At 32.8% G+C, this 27,484-nt stretch overlaps 3 protein-coding genes across 6 annotated transcripts in view; 1 reads left to right on the top strand and 2 right to left on the bottom strand.

The window, feature by feature from the left end:
• The first annotated feature begins 225 nt into the window (after positions 1–225).
• On the top strand, positions 226–5,334 carry LOC139490839 (uncharacterized). The gene is made up of 5 exons (XM_071277903.1): positions 226–521; positions 874–1,017; positions 1,174–1,290; positions 2,231–2,347; positions 3,631–5,334. The coding sequence occupies exons 2-5, from the start codon at positions 885–887 to the stop codon at positions 5,262–5,264; spliced, it is 2,001 nt and encodes a 666-aa protein (XP_071134004.1). The 5' UTR covers positions 226–521; positions 874–884; the 3' UTR covers positions 5,265–5,334.
• A 1,253-nt stretch (positions 5,335–6,587) lies between these two features.
• LOC139490840 (organic cation transporter protein-like) overlaps positions 6,588–27,484 on the bottom strand; it is a 54,233-nt gene continuing 33,336 nt past the window's right edge. For 3 of the 4 annotated variants that reach the window (XM_071277904.1, XM_071277905.1, XM_071277906.1), the window contains 5 exons: positions 25,307–25,536; positions 23,876–24,057; positions 23,353–23,504; positions 7,841–8,034; positions 6,588–6,685 (listed from right to left, as the gene is read on the bottom strand). In XM_071277904.1, the coding sequence (XP_071134005.1) occupies positions 7,875–8,034; positions 23,353–23,504; positions 23,876–24,057; positions 25,307–25,536 (724 nt within the window). In that variant the 3' untranslated portion in view covers positions 6,588–6,685; positions 7,841–7,874. Of the gene's footprint in view, positions 6,686–7,840; positions 8,035–22,333; positions 22,493–23,352; positions 23,505–23,875; positions 24,058–25,306; positions 25,537–27,484 lie in introns of those variants that run through there. The other variant, XM_071277907.1, reaches the window with a different exon arrangement.
• LOC139490850 (uncharacterized) overlaps positions 12,467–27,484 on the bottom strand; it is a 28,740-nt gene continuing 13,722 nt past the window's right edge. Inside the window, exon 2 of the mRNA XM_071277928.1 lies at positions 12,467–13,440. The gene's annotated coding sequence lies outside the window, so the exon portion shown is untranslated. The remainder of the gene's footprint in view (positions 13,441–27,484) is intronic.

Raw genomic sequence — 27,484 nt, 5'->3', positions numbered from 1 at the left:
TATCTATAAAATATTCCGGGCTGTAATTGATCGAAATCTTGCAACAGCTACATCATGATACAGTATTCATAAACATAGATTATAATATTGTTAACCGGAATATCTATTTTAAATGACTAGTGTGTGTGACCACTGAAAATAACGTTTAAAGTCACAAGTTTTTCGAAGAAAATTGTTATTTCCCTAAATTTTTAACAACAAAATAAACAATTATTTCCTTGTTTTGAAGAAACTGTCACTACGTACATCGCCACTTATCGAAACAAAAATAGTCTTTATAATTGATAGTGTTTCTTCCTTGTTAACAGAACGTCATTATTCACAGTCGAACCATGCATAATAATTATTTTAAGGAAAATTATATATTGTTAGCGTGACGAATTTTATATAAAGTTCCCTTTAGAACACTGTTATAATTTCAATACATTTGTTTCAATATAAATTATCGTTCTTGACGAGAAAAATACATAGCGTGGATGTATGTTTAATGTACTTGGACATACTGATATACTTAAACAATCGTAAGTAACGTATGTCTGTGTGTACATGTGTGTGTGTGTGTGTGAGAGAGAGAGAGAGAGAGAGAGAGAGAGAGAGAGAGAGAGAGAGAGAGAGAGAGAGAGAGAGAGAGATTTAAATCATGCTAGTTTTTTTACGTTGTATTTGTATATTTGTATCGTGTGCTTTATCGTGTTTTTAATTTCGGTAACGTCAATGCAAGTTTACCACAGTACTATCCCCTCAATTTTGCAATATACGTATTTGATAAAATATAGAATTGAAACTGATAATTATATAAAAGTTTAATGAAAGAAATTTGAATATTGTGTATTATACAGAAAACACATAACATCATGTGTTGATTTGTTTCAGATTAAACGACAATGTGGATATGTCAAATGTGTACTTTGCTAAATCAAGACGAATCTATATATTGTCAAGCATGTGAAACTCAATCAGCGGATAGTAAAGGTCCAACTAAAGGGGACTGTAAGGCCATGGATAGGGAACAGACAGGCAAGTTAACGAGGCATTGTGATTACATGTAGTTTGATGTTTTTACTTTTTAAATTGACAATAATAAGTTATTAAAAGATAATTGAAAAAAATAGATAAGATGTTATGAATATTAAGAATATCCTTTATTTATATATTTTACGTTATTTTTTATAGAATGGTCTTGTCCTAAATGTACCTTCGTCAATCAGCCTGCTCATAACCGATGTCAAATATGTAATTCTAAGAATGTACCACGAACAGCAGTAGGACATTCTAAGCCTGTGATAAAAGGTATTATTTATGTTTTATCTTTAGATTTCTGTACAGTGATTTGTGGAAAAATTTGTTTTTTAGATACAAATTTTGTATACATGTATGTGCTGTGTTACATATATTATTTTTCTTCCATTTTTTTTGTACATTAATTACGCCGTCAGTTTTCTCGTTTGATTTGTTTTACATTTGTCGGAGCCTTTTATAGCTGACTATGCCGAATAGCCCTTTTTCGTTGTTGGTGACCTAAAATTGTTTGTTTCTGTATCATTTGGTCTCTTGGCAATACACCTTATCGCTATTTGTTCGCCATTACTGGATATCACACAGGTTCCCGTAAAATATTGACGTCACAATACAAAATATCTGACGCCACAATGGAAAAGTGATTGTTGTATGCGTCCAAAGTCCAAGCGGCCGGGTCAGCCGGGATTAGCGATAATGTGTATCATACCACATCTTCATTTTTATATACAAAGGCGTTCTAATTGAAACAATTGAACAGCCAAACAACTACGATCATTGCCAGGACGACTTAGAACTATTATTTTTTTTTTATAAATCAGGTAATAGCTGGACATTTAGTGTCTTTTGAAAGAAAATGCTGGTGATTGAACGTATTCAGTAGTCCCGCTAAAACTCGTGCAGAATTTAGATAAACCCAGAACGATGGATGAACACTATCTGTCGCCCTCTAATGGTCATTTCTGGTTTAGAGTTGCTAAATAGTTGCATATATTGCAATCTGTCAGTTTCTTTTGTCTTTTGTATGATTATTGTTTTCATAAAGTTTGAACAAAGCTTGCTGTTCTATAGAATAAATATTGTTTTTATTTACTTATCATGCTGTACTGATTTTGACCATACTTTGTAATCAATTGGAAATGAAACAATTTGTCGTATTCTCATCTTTATTAACAAACAAATGAATAATCTGAAGCAATGCTATATATTACAGACTGGTCTGGTACTAGATGTTCATCACCCAACCATTCCAATTCGAGGAAATGTCGGTCATGTCGATTTTCTTCTCAATGTGGAGATGAAGATGACAAATCATCATTGAAAAATCATGGTAAGTGTTTTCAAAATATAAATGGTATTACTAACAAGTTATGGTAAATGTTTTCAAAACATAGGACATCACTGAAATGTCATCGTAAAAATTTTCAAAACAAAGAACAGTCTAAACGGATGTGGTAGACTATTAGAAGAGTAACATCGGTTGAGGAAAAACTTCCATAGTATAAACGATATTTTGTGTCCTCAATGCCCTTAAACTACCTATTGAATTTGGCCTTCTGATTTTTTTAAATTTAAGCAATAGTAATCATCAATGATTAAACGCGCCTCTATCATTATTATTTTTATTATCATTGATATTACAGTTGACTACGATTTAGTCCTTGATTACAGCTGAAATTCGAAACCGAAATTATATCTATCACATAATATTAAATTACGACCCTTTCACTGTTATGACGTCGATTGAAGATTCTGAAATAAGTATCTTCCAATTATTTCAAAAACAATATATCTGTAGCAGTATCCAAGTATTACCATGTTTTAAAAACACCTTTAAGCAAGAATGTGTCCAAAGAACACGGATGCCCCACTCCCACTATCATTTTCCATGTTTAATGGACCGTGAAATTAAGTAAAAAATCTAATTTGGCAATAAAATTAGAAAGATCGTACCATAGGGAACAAGTGTACTAAGTTTCAAGTTGAATTGACTTCAACTTCATCAAAACCTACCTTGACAACAAACTTTTAACTGAAACTCCCACTTTCATTTTCTATGTTCAGTGGACCGTGATATTGAGTTCAAAATTCTAATTTGGCTTAAAAACTAGAAAGATCATATCATAAGCAACAAGTGTACTAAGTTTCAAGTTGATTGGACTTTTTTTAACTTCATCAAAAACTACCTTGACCAAAAACTTTAACCTGAAGCGGGACAGACGGACGTACGGACATACGGACGGACGCACAGACAGACGGACGAACAGACGGACGCACACACCAGAAAACATAATGTCCCTCTACTATTGTAGGTGGGGCATTAAAAAAGGACCATGTTAACTTTAGAAAATGGAAAAAATATTGTTGAGAAAATCATGTATTAAATATGTAACATTTTCTTTAACGATTACCAATTGATTATGATAATCTTGAATAATCAATACGTGAACATGTACAAAATGGAGGATGGTAAATGCGTTTTGAATTATTTCGCTTGCCCTGTTGTTGTGAATGATATACGAAGTAAAGACAAAAAAAAAAATAATTACAGAATTGCCAGTTCATATGAAAATAGTACAATACTGATATTCTTTGCGTTGTATTTTTTTTCAGAATCTTCATCTGGTGAAGCTAACGATGCATCTACGACGGTATCAAACATAGTTAGTGCAGTGGACATAACAGCCAACACGTTTAAAGATGTTACCGAACAAGTAAATGGTACAGTCGATAAAACAGTCAATATGTTGAAAGATACTACCGATAAAGTAGTTCGTACAGTTGGCGAAGCCGCCAACACGTTTACAGATGTTACCGATAAAGTAGTCAGTACAGTTGACAAGACAGCCAATACGTTTAAAGATGTTACCGATAAAGTAGTCAGTTTAGTTGACGAAGCAGCTAGTGAAATAACAGGAACAACCTATAAAAATGAGACAGCCTTTAAAACGGATAGCATAGATAGTGAGGCTGAAAAATTCTGTAGTGCTATTGACGTTGAGGCATCTTTTGAACATACAAATTATGAAACACATACCACAAGGGATAAAACAAACGATACACATCATGAAGAAGTAGATAAAGTTGCCAGCCAAGTTGAAATAACAGATGAAGCCAATAGAGTTGTCATAAGAAGTGATAAAGATGCCAGTAGTGTTGACAGAGTGACCAGTGCAGCAAATATATTTGAAGAAGATGGGGAAATTCGTATCGTACTCATTGGTCGAACAGGGACCGGTAAGAGTGCAACTGGGAATACTCTCTTGGGGTTTGATCAGTTCCGATCACTGCCCTCGGGGTCCTCGGTTACCGACAAATGTAAACCAGGAGAATCTATTAGAAATGAAAAGAAAGTTGTAGTAATTGATACACCCGGTTTATTTGACACGGAGGTGACGAATGAAACTGTTACCAAGGAGATAATCAAATGCATCGGAATGACGTCACCAGGACCGCATGCTGTTGTTCTTGTTGTGAGTGTCGGTCGATTTACAAAAGAAGAACAAGATACTGTCAAGCATTTTGTTAATCATTTTGGGGAGGGTGTTTTCAAATATATGATCGTTCTTTTCACCCGAAAAGATGACCTGACAAAAATGAAACAGTCAATTCATCAATATGTGGAAACAGTCCCAAAAGAACTTAAAACTATCCTTCAACAATGCGGTAATAGGTATATTTCTTTTAACAATGACGCAACTGGACAACCACAGAGAGATCAGGTTAATGAATTTTTTGAAATGGTCGAATCGATGTGTAGTGAGAATGGCCACTCCTGTTATACGAATGAAATATATCAAGAAGCTGAAATTACATTGCAGAGAAGGATGCAGATTGAAAGGGAAAAGTTGAAAATGCAGAAAAAACTAGAGATTGATGCTGCCAGAAATGAAGTAGAATGTAAATACCTGGAAACGCTTGAACAAGAAATGAATGACAAAAGTGAACTAGAAGATGCCTTGATTTCTGGAAAAATGGTTTCTGACCTGGAAAAAGCCGAGCTGCAGAATAAACTCGATGAATCAAAGAAGAAAATGAAAAGAAAACTAGAAATGAAAGAAAAAGAACTACAGGAAGAAATGAAAAAGAAGGAGGATGAATTCAATAAAAAGATGTCTTCGGATGGATTGAGAGCAAACGAAAGAAATAACGTAGAAAAGGAAAGCGGAGATACGTTAACTGATTTAGTTGGCGGATTAAAAAAAATAGCAACGGGTTTTGCTAAAATATTTAAAATCAATTGGTGAATTATGTAAACCCGTTTTCAACAAATAAACGTTCTTTAAAACTAATAAAATACAAAATTCCAAGAATGAACGATTTGTATACTTTTGTTCCTTTAAAGCTTCTTTTGTACAAATAATGTACAAATTTAAACAAAGATATTTGTAATTTTTATCACAATTACTGATATCGTGTTATGTAAATGATCATACCTGATACACTACAAAGAATTTACTCACGTTTTTTGGTACATTTCTACCCTCGTATATATCAGTACTGTTAGGCAAGACAGAAAACTTGTAATGTTATACCTTCTGTTTTTCACAGTACTGTTTCAGTACTGATTTTGACACATAAACTGAGCATTAACCAAGAAAACCAAACATTGATCAATGAACCATGAAAATGATGTCAAGGTCAGATAAACATGATAAACCATGCCAGGCAGACATGTACAGCTAACAATTTTTCCATACAACAAATATAGTTGACCTATAGCTTATAGTTTAAGAAAAACAGACCAAAACACAAAAACTTAACACTGAGCAATGAACTGTGAGAATGAGGTCAAGGTCAAATAAAATCTGCGCGGCTGACATATAGATCATAAAATATTTACATACAACAAATATAGTTGGCCTATTGCTTATTGTATTAGAAAAATATACCAAACCTCAAAAACTTAACTTTGACCACTGAACCATGAAAATGAGGTCAAGGTCAGATGACACCTACCAGCTAGACATGTACACCTTACAATCATTCCATACACCAAATATAATAAACCATTTGCATACAGTATAAGCAAAACAGACCAAAACACAAACATTTAACTATAACCACTGAACCATGAAAATGAGGTCAAGGTCAGATGAACATGCAAGTTGGACATGTACACCTTACAGTCCTTCCATACACCAAATATACTAGACCTATCGCTTATAGTATCTGAGATATGGACTTGACCACCAAAACTTAACCTTGTTCACTGATCCATGAAATGAGATTGAGGTCAGGTGAAAACTTGCAAGGTACGCACATACCAAATATAGTTATCCTACTACTTATAATAAGAGAGAACTTAACATTACAAAAAAAAATTAACTTTTTTTTCAAGTAGTCACTGAACCATGAAAATGAGGTCAAGGACATTGGACATGTGACTGACATAAACTTCGCAACATGAGGCCTCCATATACAAAGTATGAGGCATCCAGGTGTTCTACCTTCTAAAATATAAATCTTTTAAGAAGTGAGCTAACACCGCCGCCGCCGCCGCCGGATCACTATCCCTATGTCGAGCTTTCTGCAACGAAAGTCGCAGGCTCGACACAAATGTCTGTCTCTCAATTTGATGTTTTAATAACTGTTTCATAATTCTCCTTCAATGCTATTTTCCGCCGCTTTTCCAATGCATGTGATATATGTCTTTGCCAACTTGTTTCTTGAAAGGAAAAAGTTGATTATAACATTTATCATTTTTGTCCAAGTCCAATAATAAGATCAAACATAGGTCAACCATGACATAATGTGAATCAGTGTACATGCATTGCTAAAGGTGGTATAACGTTAATTTTACAAGGTTCATTTTATACCTGGAGAAAAATGAAAAAAAAAGAATGGAATAATTTTTGATGAACCTACTTGAAAACTGGCCTTGAAGTCATTAAACTTTTGAGTCATTTTTTTACTTATACTCCAGAATGAACAAATCAACCAATCAAAATGCTGGATTTCATGTTTCGAGCACGATTTTTTTTGTGCTCCGAGCACTGAGAAAAGTTTTATGACTTCATGGCCTGATCTTATACGATTTGGAGAAAAATTTTAGCGCCCCAAGTCTGGGTTCATGGCAAATTTCCATGTTTTCAATACGGGCTGCACTTTAAAAATTGTTTTGTTATAAATTAGGTCGTTAATTTTTCTACATTGAATTGTTTCATATATCGTTTATGTCTCTTGGTCTTTTGTAGCCGACAATACGGGTATGGGTTTTCTTATTGTTGAAGTTTGCACAGTTGTATATTATTGTTCACATCTACATCGTCTCAAATTTAGTGGATAGTTGTCTCATTTGCAATCCTACAACTTTTTATTATATTTTTCAATATACAGCAGTTTAAAAATAAAAAAAAGTATTCTTTCTGTGGAATTTGTCATTATAAGTACCAGTGGCAATTCTCATTATATTATCTTTTAAATTTGTTATTCGGTTTCAGAGGAGGAGATCTTTGTTTATATTTCCTTTAGGTTCCTAGGTTAAACTATATCCTGCTGTAACACTCATCTTTGGATTGGCACCAAAACACATATGTATTAACATAATCTGATTATTCGAGCACAATATCAAAGCAATCGGTGAAATAGAGAAGTTGTGTGTACGGATATTCACTTCCCATAGATTTCTTTGTTAACTTTAATTACATCTTTCAATTATTGTAGAATTGTAATGCTGCTCTTTATTCTTTTGAATTTGCTAGTTGTTGGTTTGTTGTCCCATGAACACACTACAACATTTCATTTTATTGAAATAAAATAATAGGAAAAACTACAAATACTTACTTAAAAAATTCATAATTGAGTGAAAAGCTATACCTACCTTTCAAATTATTTCAATGTTTTACTGTCACCTTTCATACCAGTTCTATCTCTATCATGTATTTCATCTGTTCATTACAGTGTTTAGTTGTTGATCTATAAGACTTTATTTTACCCATAGACTTAGTCTGTGTGTTCTTGTGGGATCCATTTTTAGATGCCGCTGCCTGGGCTGCCACTCGGCGTGAAGACTGCCTATAACAATAGATACTGCATCAAATATTTTGCATGAATTCATAAAAAGTTGTTTTTCCCAACATGCATTTTATGGTATTATTTATGGACGTAACACTTTATAAATTGTCCGTTGAAAAAGTACATCATGAGATAAAGATTTATCGATGATTTACAAAATGCTGTCAAGTGGTTCGGAGCAGTTGACACATACGTTGGACATAATGACAAAATTTGGTCCATATGTGAACACATTCTACTAAGGAAATGTCACCAGAATGCAAGTCTGTCATCATAAAGGATAATGTTTATGTGATACAGTAAAAACAGTAAAAACATTGATAGTAAAATTGTGCGGGATGTATAATTTTAAACAAATGTGACTGTGAGATTGGTCACGTTTGATCGGAAGCCTCATATAGAAAGAGAGTGCCATGATCTCTGCAGGTTAAGAACTATTGGAACAACTGTTTGGGGGGCCGTGAGGGGCCGTCTGTGGCCTTTTGTCTGAAACTGCAGCAGGGCAAATTCCTGTCCCTATTGAATATGCTTGCATTGTCCAGTGGCAGTCCAAGTTTCTTTGACCTTCTTTCACCCCAGATGACATCTATATATTACAGGACTTACCTTTTGTACTTATCGAAAAATTGTTTTGAACATGCATGTAATATTTGCCACTGGACATAAAGCACATTTTTAATGCATGTACTTTATGAATATGTTATATTTTTTAAGATTCTCAGTAGGATTATTTTTAACTGTTGGGATAATCGTCTTGAAATAAAGATTTTTTATACAAAATATTGCTCAATAATTATGTGTCGGTTATACTTGAACATACTTTGATAAGTTTTTCTTCGCTTCGATGTCAAACATAGCCGACACCTCGCATGTGGCGTTCTACACCGTGAATAGGAATTAAAAATTATCTACCCAAATTTTAGAAATATTCATAATGATATCATAAAGACAAACAATTGTTAAGCAGTGGGCCATTAAAACTATCATAGAGATGTTCAAATTACGTTGTTGAGTGTTAACCATTAATAATATTTAACATCAATATCATGTTTAGAAAATATAGGATCCAGTTGTTGTAAAATTTTTTATAACTATTATTCACAGTGTAAATACTATTCTGTACGCTATCCGGAAGTCGCGATTTTCGAAGCGATGATTTCTAACTGGTAACAGGACGGTTTTTGCCTACGGTGACTTTTCTCATCATTTGTTTACTCCTATATCTATAAAGTACTTTGAAAATCTCCAATGTATGTATAGCAACATAAATATGAGTAACTGAAACAAAAACATGCATTAGAATATAAAATATACGTGTGCATCACACCAACATGATATAAAAAAGTTAAATTGATGGACAATTTTGCTCTCGTAGTACAAAGCAATTAATCTTTTATTGCAAATATTTGCATCAGTTTGCAGTTAAATATATACTGTTTCAATATTATTTTCGTATTTAAGTAGAATATTCGTATTTCCCATAAAAATATGTTTTCCTTGAGGATCCCAAATTAAATTACTGTACGATCAGTCTAGAACTGACTGTATTCTAGAAGCGATTTAAGATTTTTTGACTGTATGACCAGTCGTGATTTTGAAAAAAAAAAACAACGGCAAGTTGAAGGTATATACGTGTCTATTTTATTATCACATGGTAAATGGGTACCACCCAATAAGGTAGTGGAAAAGTCCTTATCACGGAAAGAGAAAACAGTGATTTTTCATAAAATCGAAATAAGAGGTGCACATTTGAATTAAATGATGAAGAATCTGAAAAGATTCATTAAGTTATGACAAGTGTCTGAAGGAAGTTGTAAATATAAAATAGGTACGCCCAATATAAGGCTATGGCAAAGTCCGTATTTTAGATATAGAAACATAAAAATATTTTTACCAAAAATTCGAAATGGAAAGTCCAACATGCATTAATAGATTAAAAATGGAGCAATTTCAGAAAACTTTAGTAATTGCTTGAGAAGGTTTTGGAAATACCTGATGGGTGCCTCCATATAATGCAATGTTTAAGTCCGTATATTTTATAAAGAAACCCCATCAAAGATTTTCACTAAAATTCGAAATAGACGGTGCACAACACAGTCATTATCATTTATGATAAGGAATCAGAGAAAGATTAATCAATAGTTATATCAGTGACGGATCCAAACCAGAGGCTCTAAAGAGCCTGTGTCGCTCACCTTGGTCTATGTGAATACTAAACAAAGGACACAGATGGATTCAAGACAAAATTGTAGTTTGGTGATGGTGATGTGTTTGTAGATCTTACTTTACTGAACATTCTTGCTGCTTACAATTATCTATATCTATAATGAACTTGACCCAGTAGTTACAGTGGAAAATGTTAGTAAAATTTTACAAATTTTGTGAAAATTGTTAAAAAAATGACTATATAAAGGGCAATAACTCCTTAGGGGTCATGTTGACTTCTTTTTAGGTCTTACTTTGCTGTACATTATTGCTGTTTACAGTTTATCTCTATCTATAATTATATTCAAGATAATAACCAAAACCAGCAAAATTTCCTTAAAATTACCAATTCAGGGGCAGCAACCCAACAACAGGTTGTCTGATTCATTTGAAAATTTCAGGGCAGATAGATCTTGACCCGATAATTTTTTTTACCATGCCAGATTTGCTCTAAATGCTTTGGTTTTTGAGTTATAAGCCAAAAACTGCATTTTACCCCTATGTTCTATTTTTAGGCGTGGCGGCCATCTTGGTTAGTTGGCCGGGTCACCGGACACATTTTTTAAAACTAGATACCCCAATGATGATTGTGGCCGAGTCTGGAATAATTTGGCTCCGTAGTTTCAGAGGAGAAGATTTTAGTAAAAGATTACTAAGATTTACGAAAAATGGTTAAAAATTGACTATAAAGGGCAATAACTCCTAAAAGGGTCAACTGACCATTTTGGTCAAGTTGACTTATTTGTAAATCTTACTTTGCTGAACATTATTGCTGTTTACAGTTTATCTCTATCTATAATTATATTCAAGATAATAACCAAAAACAGTAAAATTTCCTTAAAATTACCAATTCAGGGGCAGCAACACAACAACAGGTAGTCCGATTCATCTGAAAATTTCAGGGCAGATAGATTTTGACCTGATAAACAATTTTACCCTGTCAGATTTGCTCTAAATGCTTTGGTTTTTGAGTTATAAGCCAAAAACTGCATTTTACCCCTATGTTCTATTTTTAGCCATGGCGGCGATCTTGGTTGGTTGACCGGGTCACCGGACACATTTTTTACACTAAATACCCAAATGATGATTGTGGCCAAGTTTGGTTAAATTTGTCCCAGTAGTTTCAGAGGAGAAGATTTTTGTAAAAGTTAACGCAGGACGACGACGAACGACGACGGAAGCCGGACGCCAAGTGATGAGAAAAGCTCACTTGGCCCTTCGGGCCAGGTGAGCTAAAAAGGAGAATCCGGCGGTTTGAAACCCTTTTTTTTTTAACTATCAATGCATTTATATGGGAACAGATATTTGGAATCCCCTTTTCTCCTGGATTGGACCCCCTCTCCATTTAAAAATGGCTGGAATCCCCAATGCATATTAAGGTTTATGACCCCTTCTGTAGCCATTTTTGCCCGAACTTTTCAAACTTTAATTGTATCAAAACTACAGATGTAATGAATAATAGAGATATGCCATTTTGTATATATATACCAAGGGGAAACTTGATGCAAAGCATTATTATTTACTGTTTCATTGCATTTGATAGAAAAAGAGTACTTTGTGGCAAATAAACCATGAATATTATAGAAAATCCACAGCCTTTAATACAGAGCTTTTTGTCATAAGATTTGAAACATAGATTACTGACATGCTTTTCTATGATGTGCTAGTGTTTATTTTTTACAAAAAATTCTAACCAACCTGTAAATTCTTAAATATCTCGTGATGAGTCACTAAAGTCGATCACACCCTAAAAGGTGTACTTGATTTGGTCATATTTTTATTTGTTTTAACCAATAACTACATTAATAAACTAGTTTTAAGGAAATCATTGCTAGCACTGCATGCAATAATCCAATATATCAGTCATTAAATTGCCAAATATGAGAGTACAAGGATAAAGGCTGTGGATTTTCTATAAAATTTCCATATGTTTAGCATTGAAATAACACAAGGATTCATAATCATTAAGTAGTTTATGAGGAGATGCGCTTACAAAACCGGCGAAACACATTGTACCGGTCCAACGGACGAACGAAAAGACAGACTTCATTATCACTATAAACCCCTGCTTTACAAAGTGGTGTACAATTGAGTGTCAAACAGTCGGAAACCAGGTTGAAATAGAACAAAAGAATCGAAGCTCTCTATTAGAGAAGGCGATAAATGTTTACTGTATTGTTTACTATAGTGACAAATTTTAAAAAAAGTTAATAGAAACAAACAAAACTGCAATTTTCTTCTCAATTACGAGGTGTTTTATTTTAAAAACACCATTTGCATAAGTTTTCAATTTATCTAGTACATAGTTAAGCAGAACAATTAGATATCAAGTCGACGACATGGGTATCTTTCAAGTTGGATGACAAAAATGCATAACCTCCGATTTTTTTGAAAAATTTACCACGGAGGGAAAAGATATCAATCTATTAGTTCAGTAATTTTCGTGTCAGCCCTTCCATTATGTGACTGAAGAAAAAATTCCAAAAAATAGGTAACAATTGTATCGAAAAGAGAAAATCGAGTGCACCTTTTTATGTTAGGGCGTGTTTGAGTTGAGTATTTTGTCTTGATATCGTTCAAAGTAAGAATATTTCATACATCGTCTCGCTTCAGATTCTATCATTTTTATATATTAAAGCTACAGGTTGACTTTATAACACAAAAAAATAACAGTACTAAAAGATGAAATATATGGGTCAAGTGAAATACCTATCTAATGAGTCACAAAAACAGGGAAGGTGTGTTCGAATAGCTTTTTTTTTACTGAAAGTACTTGACGACACAAGTTGGATGATGAAAATGCATATCTTCGAAAAATTCTAATTTTTTGTGTGTGATAACTAGGGTTTATAGTCTTCAACCACTAAAAAAATCTAGTCTGCCCTTCCACGAAATATTTAATTAGATTTTTTTTAAATGTTTATGATTTTTCGAAAATTCCACCTAACAACCGATCAGACAATAGTTTTAAGTTGAATCAATGCAGACAATATCATTAACTGATGCTCATTAGCTAGTTGATACATTTGTCTTTTAAAATATAACTGACATATAAGGATCGTATTGGTGCAATGTGGATAAATTTATCGGTTTCCAGGAGCAAAATTGGTAGCGCGTCATCGCTACAATGGCTTCCATTTTTACGATTGTGAAAATGAACTGGCGTAATGGGGAGATAATTTTGACGAAGTAGGATCCTGACTAAAGAGACAGTTCTACATCCAAAACAAAGTGAAGGAACTGTGATCAATTATAGGCTTCAGTATGGAACGCCAAAACTGTCTTGTTATGACCATTTTCCTTATATGATGTGCATTTACCTTTATATGATGTGCACTTGTCATTATAATTATGATGTGCATAAACCTTTACATGATGTGCGTAAACCTTTACTTAATGTGCACTTGTAATTATATGATGTACAAACACCTTTATATGACGTGCAAATATGCTTATTTCATGTGCAAGTATCTATATATGATGTCCAAACATCTCTATATGATGTGCAAATATACTTATATGAGGTGAGTAAATACTTATATGATGTGCAAATGTTCTTATATGATGTGCAAACATACTTATATGATGTGCAAACATTCTTATGTGATGCGCAAATATCCTTATATGATGTGCACATATACTTATACTATGTGCAAATGTACTTATATGATGTGCAAATATACTTATATGATGTGCAAACATCCTTATATGATGTGCATTTTCCCTTATATTATGTGCAAACATCTTTATATGATGTCGTTGTGTCATTATATTGTGTGCTTGTAATCTTCTAACATGTGGTTCGGTTAACTTTATTATATGATGTCGAAACGTCATTATATGATGTGCTTTCATCGTCGTTATGGTCAATGAACATGATTACGATTAGAAAGATTACTGTCTACGTCATAACTGATTCCGATCTGCTTCTGCAGAGGTTTCTGTAATATAAACCCGGATCAAATCTGTAGCTATCGTTTGGAAAATGGTTGGGATGTAAAAAGAAAAAAAACTTGACATGTTTGTTCTTTGATTTAAGATGAAAAAATCACACCAGATATTATTGGAAAATTGTCAAATTGTGAATTGCAAAGTTTAGTTTTGATCAATGGGTCTACAATAATGAACACACGAGGTCTGCAATAATGTGCAAACAGTTGAAGTTATTAAATTAAAGAAATGATTCTTTTATGTCATGCTCTATGCTCATTGTACTAGGCTTATATTTGACAATATCTTTACATCTTGCGTTAGCGGCTTTTTTTTAAGAAGTAAATACATGCAGTCCGGAATGCGGTTCGATAAAATTGCTCCCCTTGTTTACTTCACTCTCCTGTGAAATCGTGTAATTTCGTTACCTCCAATGGTAGACGCTACAACGATTGGTGTCGTCAAGAAAGGTACGATTAAAAGAATCAGCTAGGAATTAGACGATCACCATTGGAATAGGTGAGTTGTTTAATAGTTGTTGCTTTGGGATAAATGCATGTTTTGGATTAATTCATAATCAGGAATAGCTGGAAAGGAAAGAAACGTGTTGCTACGTGAACCCGGAAAGGCCGGGACAAATTAAAAAAAAATCTAGAGACGATCGTTCTCACATTCAAACGTGTACACAAGCACACAATTCCCTATATATGTAATATCTTTTTATAATTATGTGATATAGAGCAAAAAAGTAGCAGTTTTTGTTGTTTTGCATTTCCAGGGGAGATAATGTTATTTTTCACGGTGTGTTTGATAGGTTTGTTACATTGTAACATTATATAATACACAGTCATAAAGTGGATTAAAATAGCCTCCCACACTCAATTAACTGAATTTCAATTATTCTATTATTCGTAGTGCTATTATACAAGACTTCGGAGGTTCATATCACTTATATTCAACGTTTTTATAAAGGATATAGATAAAGGAAGATGTGGTGTGAGTGCCAATGAGACAACTCTCCATCCAAATAACAATTTTAAGTTTAACTGCAGCAAGATTTGGTTATCCGAAATTGATTTTCACATATATCCATATGGGTCAATCAATTTTACCCAAATTAAGTTAAGACGGGGGTGAGGGGTCAGTGAAAAAACTATGTGAATTAAGTTTTTTTTATCCTTCATTGAACTTTTGATTGCGTCCCCTAGTAGTTAAAAATAATCCGATAAAATTTAACAGTTCAACATTGATAGTAAAAAAAATCCGATAAACATGCTGAATGTAAATAATACTTACATTAAAAACACCAAAATACCTTAACAATTCTACAATATCTGTTTACAGATTGAGAGAGACATTTCGTATTCTAAAACTAATTTTTCTCACAGGTTTGTTAGATATGTTGAAAATACAGACAAATGTGTAGTACGTATATCCATCCCCTCTTTTTCAATTCATAAGTTCAAGATACAGCTCTGAAGAATATTCAATAATCTAACATTGATAATTTAGCTAACAATAAATTCAGTACATTTTTCTAACAAGTAAAGACCAATGAAAACATTTGATATGATTTGAAAACATGGTCAATTAAGTAGGATCTTGTGGTTTTGTAGACATAAATGATAATTCAACTTTTTCGATTTATATTTTTCTTTATTTCAAATTTTACTATATTTAATAACATGTTCCCTATATTTTGTGATGTATCCGATGTATAAATCCAGTGGCAGATCCGGGAAGAGCTCTCAGTTCCGATCCATTTGTACGGGGAACATGTGATTGCAACCCCTCTTTAAATACCTGTTCGATTTTTTGTTTGCAGTGTCGAAAAGGGAGATAGACAACAGTTTTATCAAGAAGTTATGTGAAAGTTCTGCTATACATCTGACAGTCCGGAATTATTCTGAAGTACACATGTCGACCAGAGGCATGTGACAGAGAGGAGAGGTTTTAAAGTACCAGATGCTTATCTGAGATTCCAATTTAAACTAAAGAAAACAATATATAAAGATATGAAGGAAAAATAATCTATATGAATAAAGATATGCCACAAAAGGAACTTTTTTTTTATATTCAGAATTTGTCAAACGTATCCATAATAGAAGAGATGCGAATGCATCCTTCATAGTCTTGTAATACTGATGGAAATAATTTGTATAATTTCTAAGATGATATAGCAGTGCCATTGGTTCCCTTTTTCTACTTCTTTAAATAACTTGATCATCTGAACTCTTTTTTTTTTAATTGGAGTTCTGTTCAAGAACAGTTTAAAGAGCATATGCTTAATTTTCGTTGTTTTATGGAATCATCATTATTTTTTTTAAATAAAACAAAACTGTAACAGATTATCCAAGCTTGCCTAGTAAGAACAATTTTAACCCAAGCCGCTGCTCTTTTAAGCACCGTCTTAGCAACGGCTTGGTTGATTGTAAGTGTTCGGTGCAGAGACTGAAGACTTGAGACAATAACATGGTGGTAAGTATGTATACGAACAACGTTTTCAAGAATATAGAGGCCGACTCGGGGGGGGGGGGGGGGGGATTGTGGGGCTTTCGTCGGGAAAATATGTTTGATTAAACATGGGGAATCACTGAAGCATGACTGCAGCGAGCTCCCCTTAGCTCGGTCAGTGACCTCCCCCCTTAATGTAAAATTCTGTATTATAGTGTTAAGTTTTGAAAGAAACAAATATTTGATTGATGGAGGCGGACAATAAATGTTCGAGCTTAGACAAGAAAACCATACCCTCTTTGAAGTTAAAAAGTTAAATAATTAACTTACCATGCTTACTTCCTTGTTGACGGATTGTTTCCTGGCTTGCTTTGGTAGAGTATTGTTGCATGTTTCACACTCGAGAAATATATATATACGCATGTGTAGTACATGAAATATGAAGACACCGGTGTAATACTATAGTACTTGACTTGCAATAGTGTGCATGTATGAGAAAAATAGTGAGCCACCGTATACGGTAAAAATTAATATAAGGGAACTTAGATATTCTTGAATCTGTTTCTTAGTTGTGAAGAACTAACATACAACTAACAGTTGGACGGTTATTCAAGTAAAGTACTATAATACAATCGAGTCTTTATGTGATAAACTATAATAAAATTGAGTCTAATTAAATGTAAAACTGTTGAATAAGTAAAGACTCTTAATGTCTTGCAAATTTTCGACTGTAGGTAAACTATTAAGAAAAAAAGATATAAATAGTAAATTCAAATCGTATGAATCGTATGAATGAACAAAAAAGTATCACATTATGTCGTCGGACAATTGTAAGATGTTATAAGATAAACTAAAAATGTATCGAAAATATAGCACAAAAAGAAATCATGAAATAACTCAGTGCAATCCCAATTTAAGGTGCAAACACATCAAAAGAAAAACAAAATCACACAATATCTCCACATGACACAAAACAAAAAAATAACTGCAATCAACGAAAAAGACACAAAGAGTCGCAAGAAATAAAAAAAAATCCATTCGCGGGCAACTACCGACTTATTATACTGTATGATCGAACACAAACATAGCCAAAATATGACACCAAAGAAAAAAGACGCAAACTAAATAACAACAAATTGCAAGATCAATAAATGATGTATACAAAATAATCTCGAACGACAATTGGTTAACACAAACAAAAGGAATACAACGATATTAATCTATGCTACCCCAAAAACTCAACTTCACAATGGTCAACCAATCCAGGTTACTGTATAACTAAGGTGTAACAAAATGTGTAACAAAACTTTTTTTTAAATAATACAGAAATTATGACTGTCGGTGTAATTGTAATTGTTTAAGAAAAAAACATGTCAAACATGCAAATTTTATTTTAAAAAATTAGTTTTAATCACTTAAAAGTCATGTGATGTTACATATATAGGACGGGTGTGTTCGATGCGTAAATTAATTAACAAAACCCCCGACATATAACATCCAACTTTGAAATTACTTCCAAATGTCAAATTTAGGTGTGCCACTTTGGGAATGGTCTTAAACGATGGACAATTGATTTCTCAATTTTTGTAATTTTCCCCAGATTTTTTCTATGTCGAGCGAAAAAAGGTAGCAGTTTATAAGGAGACCTACTAAATGACGTAACAGCTTGACTTATGGTCGAACAACGTGAATGCAAATATTTAAAATGACTTTACGGAAAGTAACTTTTCTGACATCTTAACAACCGTATACAAAGTTCATTTCACTTTTCTACCTTCTAAACACAAGAGGTCGAATTCTTTTGTTCTATTTAAACCGCATATCGGACTGCATGAATTTCTAGTATGTTCATTGTTTTGTAAAGAATGCTTTGCTGTTCATTTTAGCTGTGGAAGTTTGTCTTTATATATCACTTTTCTGAAGAAGACACAAAAATGGACAAAAACCGGACATTGATAGGGTAATGACCAATATAATGGACCTGTCATTTACAACCCTCATAACGAGGGCATAGGAAAAAATTAAGGGAGCCTTTAATTTTGATTTTGTTTAAAATAAAATGGTGGTATTCAATTGTTTATATTTTAAGATTTGACGCAGTATAATGTTTTTGCGATGAGTTCGTTGTCCGTAAATACTTTGTTGCCAGTCAAAAACTTTTTAGAAATAACGGGCCAAAACGGCACTTAAACAAGCAATTCTTATGGTTCTTTGATATGCTGAATCTAGCAATACTATATTTAGATTTCGGATATTGGACACTATAATAGGTAATTGCCCAATTTCAACTTTTGAAAATCTTAGACCACATTTATTATGTGTCACAAACCTATGATGTGTCTGATATTGAATAATGAGTAAAATCAAAGACTTGTTCGGCTCGGAATCAGAATAATCTGTCCGGGTAACACCGTTAGGTGAAATGGATTTCTGCAAAGTAGCATGTTAAAAATCCGGCTCAGGATGTCGGTCTTTTACAAAACAGGGTTCATATTCATTTCGCATTAATATGTCCCCGGGTGAATATGCACCTTTCCCAAGTCAGAAGCCTGTAATTCAGTGGTTGTCGTCTGTTGATGTGTTACATACCGGTATTTGTTCTTCTTTAATTTTTTGTACTTAAATTATGCCGTTAGTTTTCTCGTTTGAATTGTTTAACATTTGTCATTTCGGGGCCTTTTATAGCTGATTATGCGGTATGTGCTTTGCTCATTGTTGAAGGCCGTATGGTGATCTATAGTTGTTAATTTCTGTGTAATTTGGTGTCTTGTGGAGAGTTGTCTCATTGGCAATCATACCACGTAGTCTTTTATACGTCAATTTTCCGCTGGACGTCAATCATGCATTCATAATCATGTAAGTGTGCAATAAATGCATGAAAACATAATAAAAAGATGCAAGCAAATGTCATGCACCGAGTTGAAGGTAATCCCATATCTCCTTTCATTCCTTTTTTTTTGGGGGGGGGGGGGGATTATTAGTTTTTCCTACCGAAAGTCGGTGTTTCTTTCCGGGGACTTCGGCTTCCTCCATCAATATAAACTCACTGCCACGAATTAGCATGCTAGTGTTGAAAGTGTCGTTAAAAAGCAACCAATCAACAAATAATTAATCAACCAATCATCCATACCGGTATGATTGTATATGCAAGAGAGGATAATTTTGTAGCTATCGTTATAAAATATTTTTAAAATTGACTTTGAGTTCATTGGTGTCTTTTGAAATGAATAGAAATAGGAAGATATGATGTGAGTGCCAATGAGACAACTCTACATCTAAGTCATAATGTGTAAAGTAATCAATTACAGGTTAAATAACGGCCTTCAACACGGAGCTTTTACTCAAACCGAACAGCAATCTATAAATAAGAGCCACACAATTTGTTTTATCATATGTTCGCCGCTGCCGGGAAATTCTTCAATCAGTTCCTGCATTATTTGATCTCAAGGTTTTTCTCTTTTTAAATAACTTAAGATTTGATCCGGGTTTGTATCAATTCTGCAGAAGCAGATCGGAATCAGTTATGACGTAGACAGTAATCATTCTAATCGTAATCATGTTCATTGACCACATCATATAATGACGTTTCGTCATCATGTAATGAAGTTAACCGAACCACATGATATAAAATTACAAGCACATAATATAATGACACAGCCACATCATATAAAGATGTTTGCACATAATATAAGGAAAAATGCATATCATATAAGGATATTTGCACATCATATAAGTATATTTGCACATCATATAAGTATATTTGCCCATCATATAAGTACATTTGCACATCATATAAGTATGTATGCACATCATATAAGTGTAGCTGCACATCATATAAAGATACTTGCACATACTATAAGCATATTGGCACGTCATATAAAGTTGTTTGCACATCATAATTTTTATATTGACAAGTGTACATCATATAAAGTTAAGTGCACATCATATAATGACAAGTGCACATCATATAAAGGTAAATGCACATCATGTAATGAAAAATGGTCATAACAAGACAGTTTTGGCGTTCCATACTACAGTACGGCCTCCAATGTGTGTAAATACATGTACTTTTATATATAACAACTAAATCTATGTGTTTGTACACGTTTCTGAAACTTATATATACAACAAACTTTCCTCTTACTTTAGCAACATTTAAACATCCTTATACTTTATGTAGTAAGTCGATTACACACTATCAAGCTTAAACATGTTTCATAAGTTTTCAGGATGTGAATTTATTTAAGGAATGACTGATATTTTTTCTGTCTATGAAGAAATAACAAAAAATTTGGTACACACTGAATAGCGCGCGTAGTGGGTTATTAAACAGTATGCACCACATTTCTTTTTATGTTATTTCGAATAGACAGAAAAAAATATTACAGGCATTTCTTATAATTTAATTCTAAATTCCATTTTAAACCGTAGAAAACCATGAAAAAACGTTGATGACGTCACGGTCACATGACTAAATTATGTCTATGGGCTGATAATAAGATAACGTCAGCCAATCAGAGGACGCGTTACATCCAAAAGTAAATTATTGAAATATATTTGTGTTATTTAGAAAAATGCCACCTTCTAATGTATCGTAAACAACTTTGAAATCACCACTAGAATACAGTGAAATAAAGACTGATCATACAGTTTCAAAATATACAAGCGAGACTGATCGTACAGTGAGAAATTCAAATAAGTGTAATTTTCTTATTTCTGGCTTCAAAGATCTGGTTGAAACTTTAACCACCACTTGAAGTATACTTCATTTAGTTAATTAAGTCTGGTTTTTACGTTAATTTGTACACTAAGAGGATAAAAAGATTGTTTTTAGGTTCACAGACCGATTTTCCTTAGTGATGTACTTGAAAATCTCTTGATTAAGGCAAAGATACGAAAAATTAATGTGCTGAATTTATTTCTAAACCATTTGAAAATATCGATGTCAGATGAATTAATCATTAAGAAATGCACAGGTGATCAACTTACCGTTTAATACAGTATATCCATCAAATTTAAAATGTGATCCAAAAAGTTCTCGCTTCGAAAATTGCGACTTCCGGTTAGCGTACAGAATAGTATCTACACTGTGTTATTAATTGCTATGTTTTTTTTGAACGAAATGAACTTAATCAAGCCTTAGCCAATTGTTATAATAGCGTTTGTACTGATAAAATATTGTATAATTGTCTATCGTGTCTATACCTACATTCAGTTGTTTTGAGCGAAAGAATACAGTTTGCTTTAATCGTCATTTTTAGAAAAAGAAACAAACTTTTACATAAGAAAATACCTGTACCAAGTCAGGACTATGACAGTTGTTATCCATTCATTGAATACATTATGATCAATGGGCACTTGATGAGGAAAATCTACATTGTATTTAAATGTAAAAGTGTACTGTAAAGATACAGTTATTAAAAAAAATCAAATAGACACTAATGTAACAGATTGGTTCGTATTATATTCCAATAGTTTAACGTCATTATAATTAGAGGACGACAACATAATTTTCTGAGGGGAAAAGGAAAACCAATAACTTGACCTGAAAGTCAATGACTTTTCACAAGGAATACTCTGCAATATATGTAAAACCACGAAAAAAAACCATGTAAGCATGGATAGTTATAAATGATCAGCGTAATTATTTCATTTGAATAAAATATAAAAAAGTGTTATTTATATAATATAAACGTGCAAATGTATGTACATTTCTACTTTTATATGCCTTCAGATCTGAAAATATTAGTTTAATTTTCAGTTTAAAATAGTGTAAATTTCTTTGACTTTCGGCTTTTCTTTTTCAGTGTTTGAAAGGTATTCTTGAAGAGTGGATTTTTCTTTGTTGACATCGTCGAGGTCTAATTTTCTACAAATAATAAAAATTATAACAATGACGATTTCAGTGTCTATTTTTACCTTTGTAAATTGAACATTATTATATAAAACGGAAGATTTTAAATAATAAATTAGGATAAGGATAATACAACCTTAATTTGAAATACACAGGGGCCTCGGTGGCCAATTGCCAGTAGTTCTATTAATGTAATCACTAGCCAGTCAACACTCATATTGCGAGTTAGAACCCCGCTTCTTCATGGATGACAAAAAAAAAACAAGACACCAGTAGATGCAATGAAGTCCCCACTTCTTTATAGATGCTAAAAATAGCAAGTAGTAAATGTGCCAACATGTACCACGATATTTCGTCATTTTAACATGCTATTGATGCAATTTTATATGTATTTACTTTCTCAAACGTTAGTTGTTGCCCGAGGCTATCTGATGAATCAGAATCCTGTTTTAGCTATATAAAATGAGTATCAAATATTGTGTCCCTACATTGCGGTTCACTGAACATATTATTGTGATTGTGTTGGCGAAACAGGGTGAATGTGTTCACATATTCTTCATAAATATTAGATAAAGATGTCTGTGTTTAAAAAGCTTTAGTAAAGAGAAATTCACCAGCCTTGGTATATATAGGATACACATGTATAAATGCTGTAGAATGGACATATATACATGGGAAACAGCTTTAAAAATTTAACTTAGAAATCTCAGATTGTCATCTTTTTCTTACATAAATAGCTAGTTTTAGCACTCAAAATTGTGTATTGAAATCAAAAGATTTTCTTTCTTGTTTATGTTAAGAAATGTCTTTAATGAAAAATGCATTATAAATATCTGTCTTATCAAAATGAATGAAAGAAGTATAAACACACTCACTTTGTAAAATCTTTGGCTTCTCTTACTGTTTCTGGTAATTTTCTATTTAAGGTCTCTGGAAGGATAAGACAAAGTAGTCCCGCAGAAACGGAACAACAACCAAATATAACTAATGGCAAAGCTTGTCCGAATTTACCGCCAACAACATCAGCCTATAAATAAAACATACACTATATACTTTACCAGTATAGTATACCTTCTGGCATGATACGTCTGTAAATAAAGCAATCTGTATTTACTGTGTGAATCTGACTACGGACTTTCGATTAATAGCACCTAAATGACAAGTCTCATCTTGTTTAATCTCCTTATTCATAAAATGCTTCCAAAAGAAAAATTCTTATAAACATTTTGAAGAAATTCTTATAAAAAGCATTTAGAATCAACACAAAACACGTAGTCAGAGTAAATATTACTTTAACTTAAACAGAACTTAAAGAAGAATACATTTAATATGAATAGAGCAGCATATTCAACCATAAATTATCTTTGCATCCAGTCTAGGTTAAACAAAATATCATACTGATTGCGCTACATATGGAGCCACCATTCCACCAATTCTTGCAATACAGGAACTTAATCCCATTCCACTGTTTCGGACCACAGTAGGATAAAGTTCCATAGAGTATACATAAATAATTCCGAAAGCCGCAGCTGAACCCATTTTCCCAATAATGGCTAAAGTTAGAGTTAATGGTTGCAATTCTGAAATATAGCAAGGCATTACATGTTTCTTTTTATAACATTATTGGATTGTTAAATTGTCGACGGATTCACATTAAGAATTCTCAGCTTCATATTAACAAATTTCTGTATGAACAACGCTTTTAAAACCATGGCATGTGTTACTAACGTATTTACAACAATATTTTCTGAAACAATCCCAAGCCCAAAGCAAAGGTAGTGCTAGGACACCGGAAAGACTGTTATTATGGCGGAGGAATCCTAAGTTCTCGGAGATAACCACCAGAACACTAAGTAGAAACAGACAAACCGAAGAGATATCAGTAGATTGATCTTCAGGTAAAAATAGGGGTCAACTTTGACCAACCTAGACCACCAAAGTAACAATCCTAGTTGAAACCTCGGTCTGCGTACCAGAGAAGTGTGTAGGAGGGTCAACATCACCCTTCTGATGTACTAAAAATTCCGGCTCACAAAGTCAGATTCGAAACGGACCTTTAGCCCTGAAGCCATCGGTCCTAACCACTAGACCACGAACCCACATCAAAATTAAAATTCTAATGAAATAAACATATAAAAGTAAAAAAGCAAAGAATTTTAAACCGAACTCCAATTCTAAACGAAAAAAATCCTGATCAAATGAAACTTCAATGCTCAAACACTTCATAAGTATGGAAAACAACTGTCATGTTTCTGACTTGGTACAGGCATTTCCTTATGTAGAAAACAGTGAATGAACCCTTCTTTTAAATCAAGCTAAACCTTTCACTTCTATGACGGACATACCGAATTCTTTTTTTTTCAAATCAATGTGTGAGCAAAACAAACAGACTTATTCTTCTTAAGCTGAGGAGAGGGGGTGGTTTGTCGCTAACAAACAAGTAAAACTCTGCCACATTTTCCATATGTCTGTTCCAAGGCAGGAGCCTGTAATTCAGCGGCTGTCGTTTGTTGATGTGTTACATAATTGTTTTTTGTTCATATTTTTGTACATATATTAGGCCGTTAGTTTTTCGTTTAAATTGTTATATTAAATTTAAAGAAATTGACAGAAAACAACGTCAAATCATATACATATATTTAAAATCTGGCATTCGTCATCTGCGAGTACTTTTTAAAATCATCATTCGTGAATCAATTTCATAAAAAATGGTGACGTTTTTCGATTAAAATGAACCGTACAAGCAATGATGCATTTTATTGGTATCTTCTGTCGTTTTTTAGAATTCAATATGGTTTTTGCTGCAATATATTTAACATAATACCTTACCATCACCTCCATATATAACTGTAAATATTGTACACATACAAGCAACACCTCCAACAACCATACAGAAACAATGGATTTTTTTTCTTCCAGCGCGGTTTAATGTTGCCATAACAAGCAATTTAGCAGGAACTTCTACGATAGCAAGTATGAAAAAGTTCAAGTAAAAATTTCCACCAATATTGCCTCCAGTATGCATGGTTACTCCATAGTAAACCATAGCAATCACTATCCTGAAATACGTTGTGATTACGTTTAAATGCAATCCAGTTAAATCTATGAACAAACGTTTTTATAATTTTTTGTGAACAATGGTCAAATTATCTTTGCAACTTATTTCATTTCATTAGCATCGATTATCTGAACACAAAGTGATACCGATTATAACCTCGATATTTGTATTATTTTTTTTGTGTTTTTTTTCTCTTCTTATTTTCATACACTGAAATATAGTATTGAGCTTAAAAGTAGATTTTTTTTACATCCTGGTCCAAAGCGTTTTTATTTGAAAGCATTTGTGTCTAATGAAATCATCATAACTCAAATAGACAGCGATGACAACACCAAAGTGCTAAAAGAAAGTCATGTGAACATAAACGTCTTTCCTCGACAGAAGCAGTATGCCATAGTACTACAGACGTATATTACAAAAGTCGAGTGCGTGTTTAAATTTGTCTCTTTGTCTTTTTGCTGGAAACGATAATTTATTTAATGCTAGTTTTATCCTCCAACATTTTAAAAATGAATCTATGAAATATAGAGGAAAAAAGACAACATTAAAGAAAGGAAGAGGTATAAACCTTATATTATTATATATATAACGTAACGGTACCCAAATTCCATCTATTTCGACAGTTGTTTTTTAACTACGTTTATTTTACTGAGCCTGTCAGTCAGTGGTTGTCGTTTGTTTATGTGTTACATATTTGTTTTTCGTTCATTTTATTGTTTATATAAATAAGGCCGTACTTTGAATGACAAAACTATTTTATTTATTAATACTACTTTTACTGTTACTCTTTTTTGTGATATACATTTGTTGTTTACTCTTTTTTGTGATATACATCTGTTGTTTACTCTATGGTCGGGTGGTTGTCGCTTTGACATATTCACCATTTCCTTTCTCAATTTTATTTGACGTGACTCTGTACTTATGTATCCCGAAGTACTTTGAACAACACAATTATTTTATTTATTATTATTATTACTTTTTTTGGTTATATCTACTTTATGTGACTCTGTATTTATGTATCCCGTCATACTTGCAATGACAAAATCATTTTATGTCTACCTATTCGAATTTCAAACGCACAATTTTGCACCAGTACTTAAAACCTTCCATCCTTTATGGGTGGATTTTACATAGATAAATAAAATCGTATAATATAAGCAAAATGAGGATGTTAAATTTAATGTATGCCTTTTTGTGCTTCTTCGTTACATTTGTTGTTTTTATAGTGATTAAGATGATAACACAATGTTGACTGCTGTACCCCTATTTTTGACATCTTTACCTTTTGTGTCTGTTTGTTTTGTTCATGCATCGTTGCCCATATAATGGAATTTGATACGACTGTCATACTAGTGAGAGATTTAGCTAGCTATAAAACCAGGTTCAATCCACCATTTTCTACATAAGAAAATGCCTGTATCAAGTCAGGAATATGACAGTTGTTATCCATTCGTTTGATGTGTTTGAACTTTTGATTTTGCCATTTGATTTGGGATTTTCCTTTTTGAATTTTCCTCGGAGTTTCAGTAGATTTGTTTTTTTTTACTTTTTATGATCCAGGCAAAAGTTTCCATTCTGTGTTTTTTTTGTAGAAGTGTCGTTGAAGGGAGGAAATTTTAAAGATATAGAAAATTTATCTATAATAATTTTTGGGCATTGTTTTTTTTCTCTTGGGATGAAAACATTTTTTGTTCTAAAAGGAATGTATAAATACATTTCTAAAGAAAGATATAAAATATACAGAAAACAGGAAAAACACCTTAAAAAAAGAACAGAAAAATGTTACTATAAATTTTATTGTTAACTATTTTCTGGTAACAGTATATATCCGGGATATCTGTCAAAATTAATTTTCCCGTGTCTCACTTAAAATAATATTTTTTTTTATTAAGAAATTTTGAAATCAATCATATCGAAATATCACCAGAGAAAATAACAGAAACATCAGA

The sequence above is a fragment of the Mytilus edulis genome, chromosome 10, assembly GCF_963676685.1.
Source record: "Mytilus edulis chromosome 10, xbMytEdul2.2, whole genome shotgun sequence".
Taxonomy (NCBI): Eukaryota; Metazoa; Mollusca; class Bivalvia; order Mytilida; family Mytilidae; genus Mytilus; species Mytilus edulis.
The sequence above is the reverse complement of the archived record's forward strand: the minus strand, read 5'-3'. Positions and strand labels throughout refer to the sequence as shown.

Bases quoted from the DNA above. Each gene is read 5' to 3' on its own strand.
- LOC139490839 (XM_071277903.1), top strand. From the start codon at position 885: ATGTGGATATGTCAAATGTGTACTTTGCTAAATCAAGACGAATCTATA. The intron at 1,291-2,230 runs GTATTATTTATG...TATATATTACAG, and splicing joins TTCTAAGCCTGTGATAAAAG to ACTGGTCTGGTACTAGATGT. The intron at 2,348-3,630 runs GTAAGTGTTTTC...ATTTTTTTTCAG, and splicing joins ATCATCATTGAAAAATCATG to AATCTTCATCTGGTGAAGCT.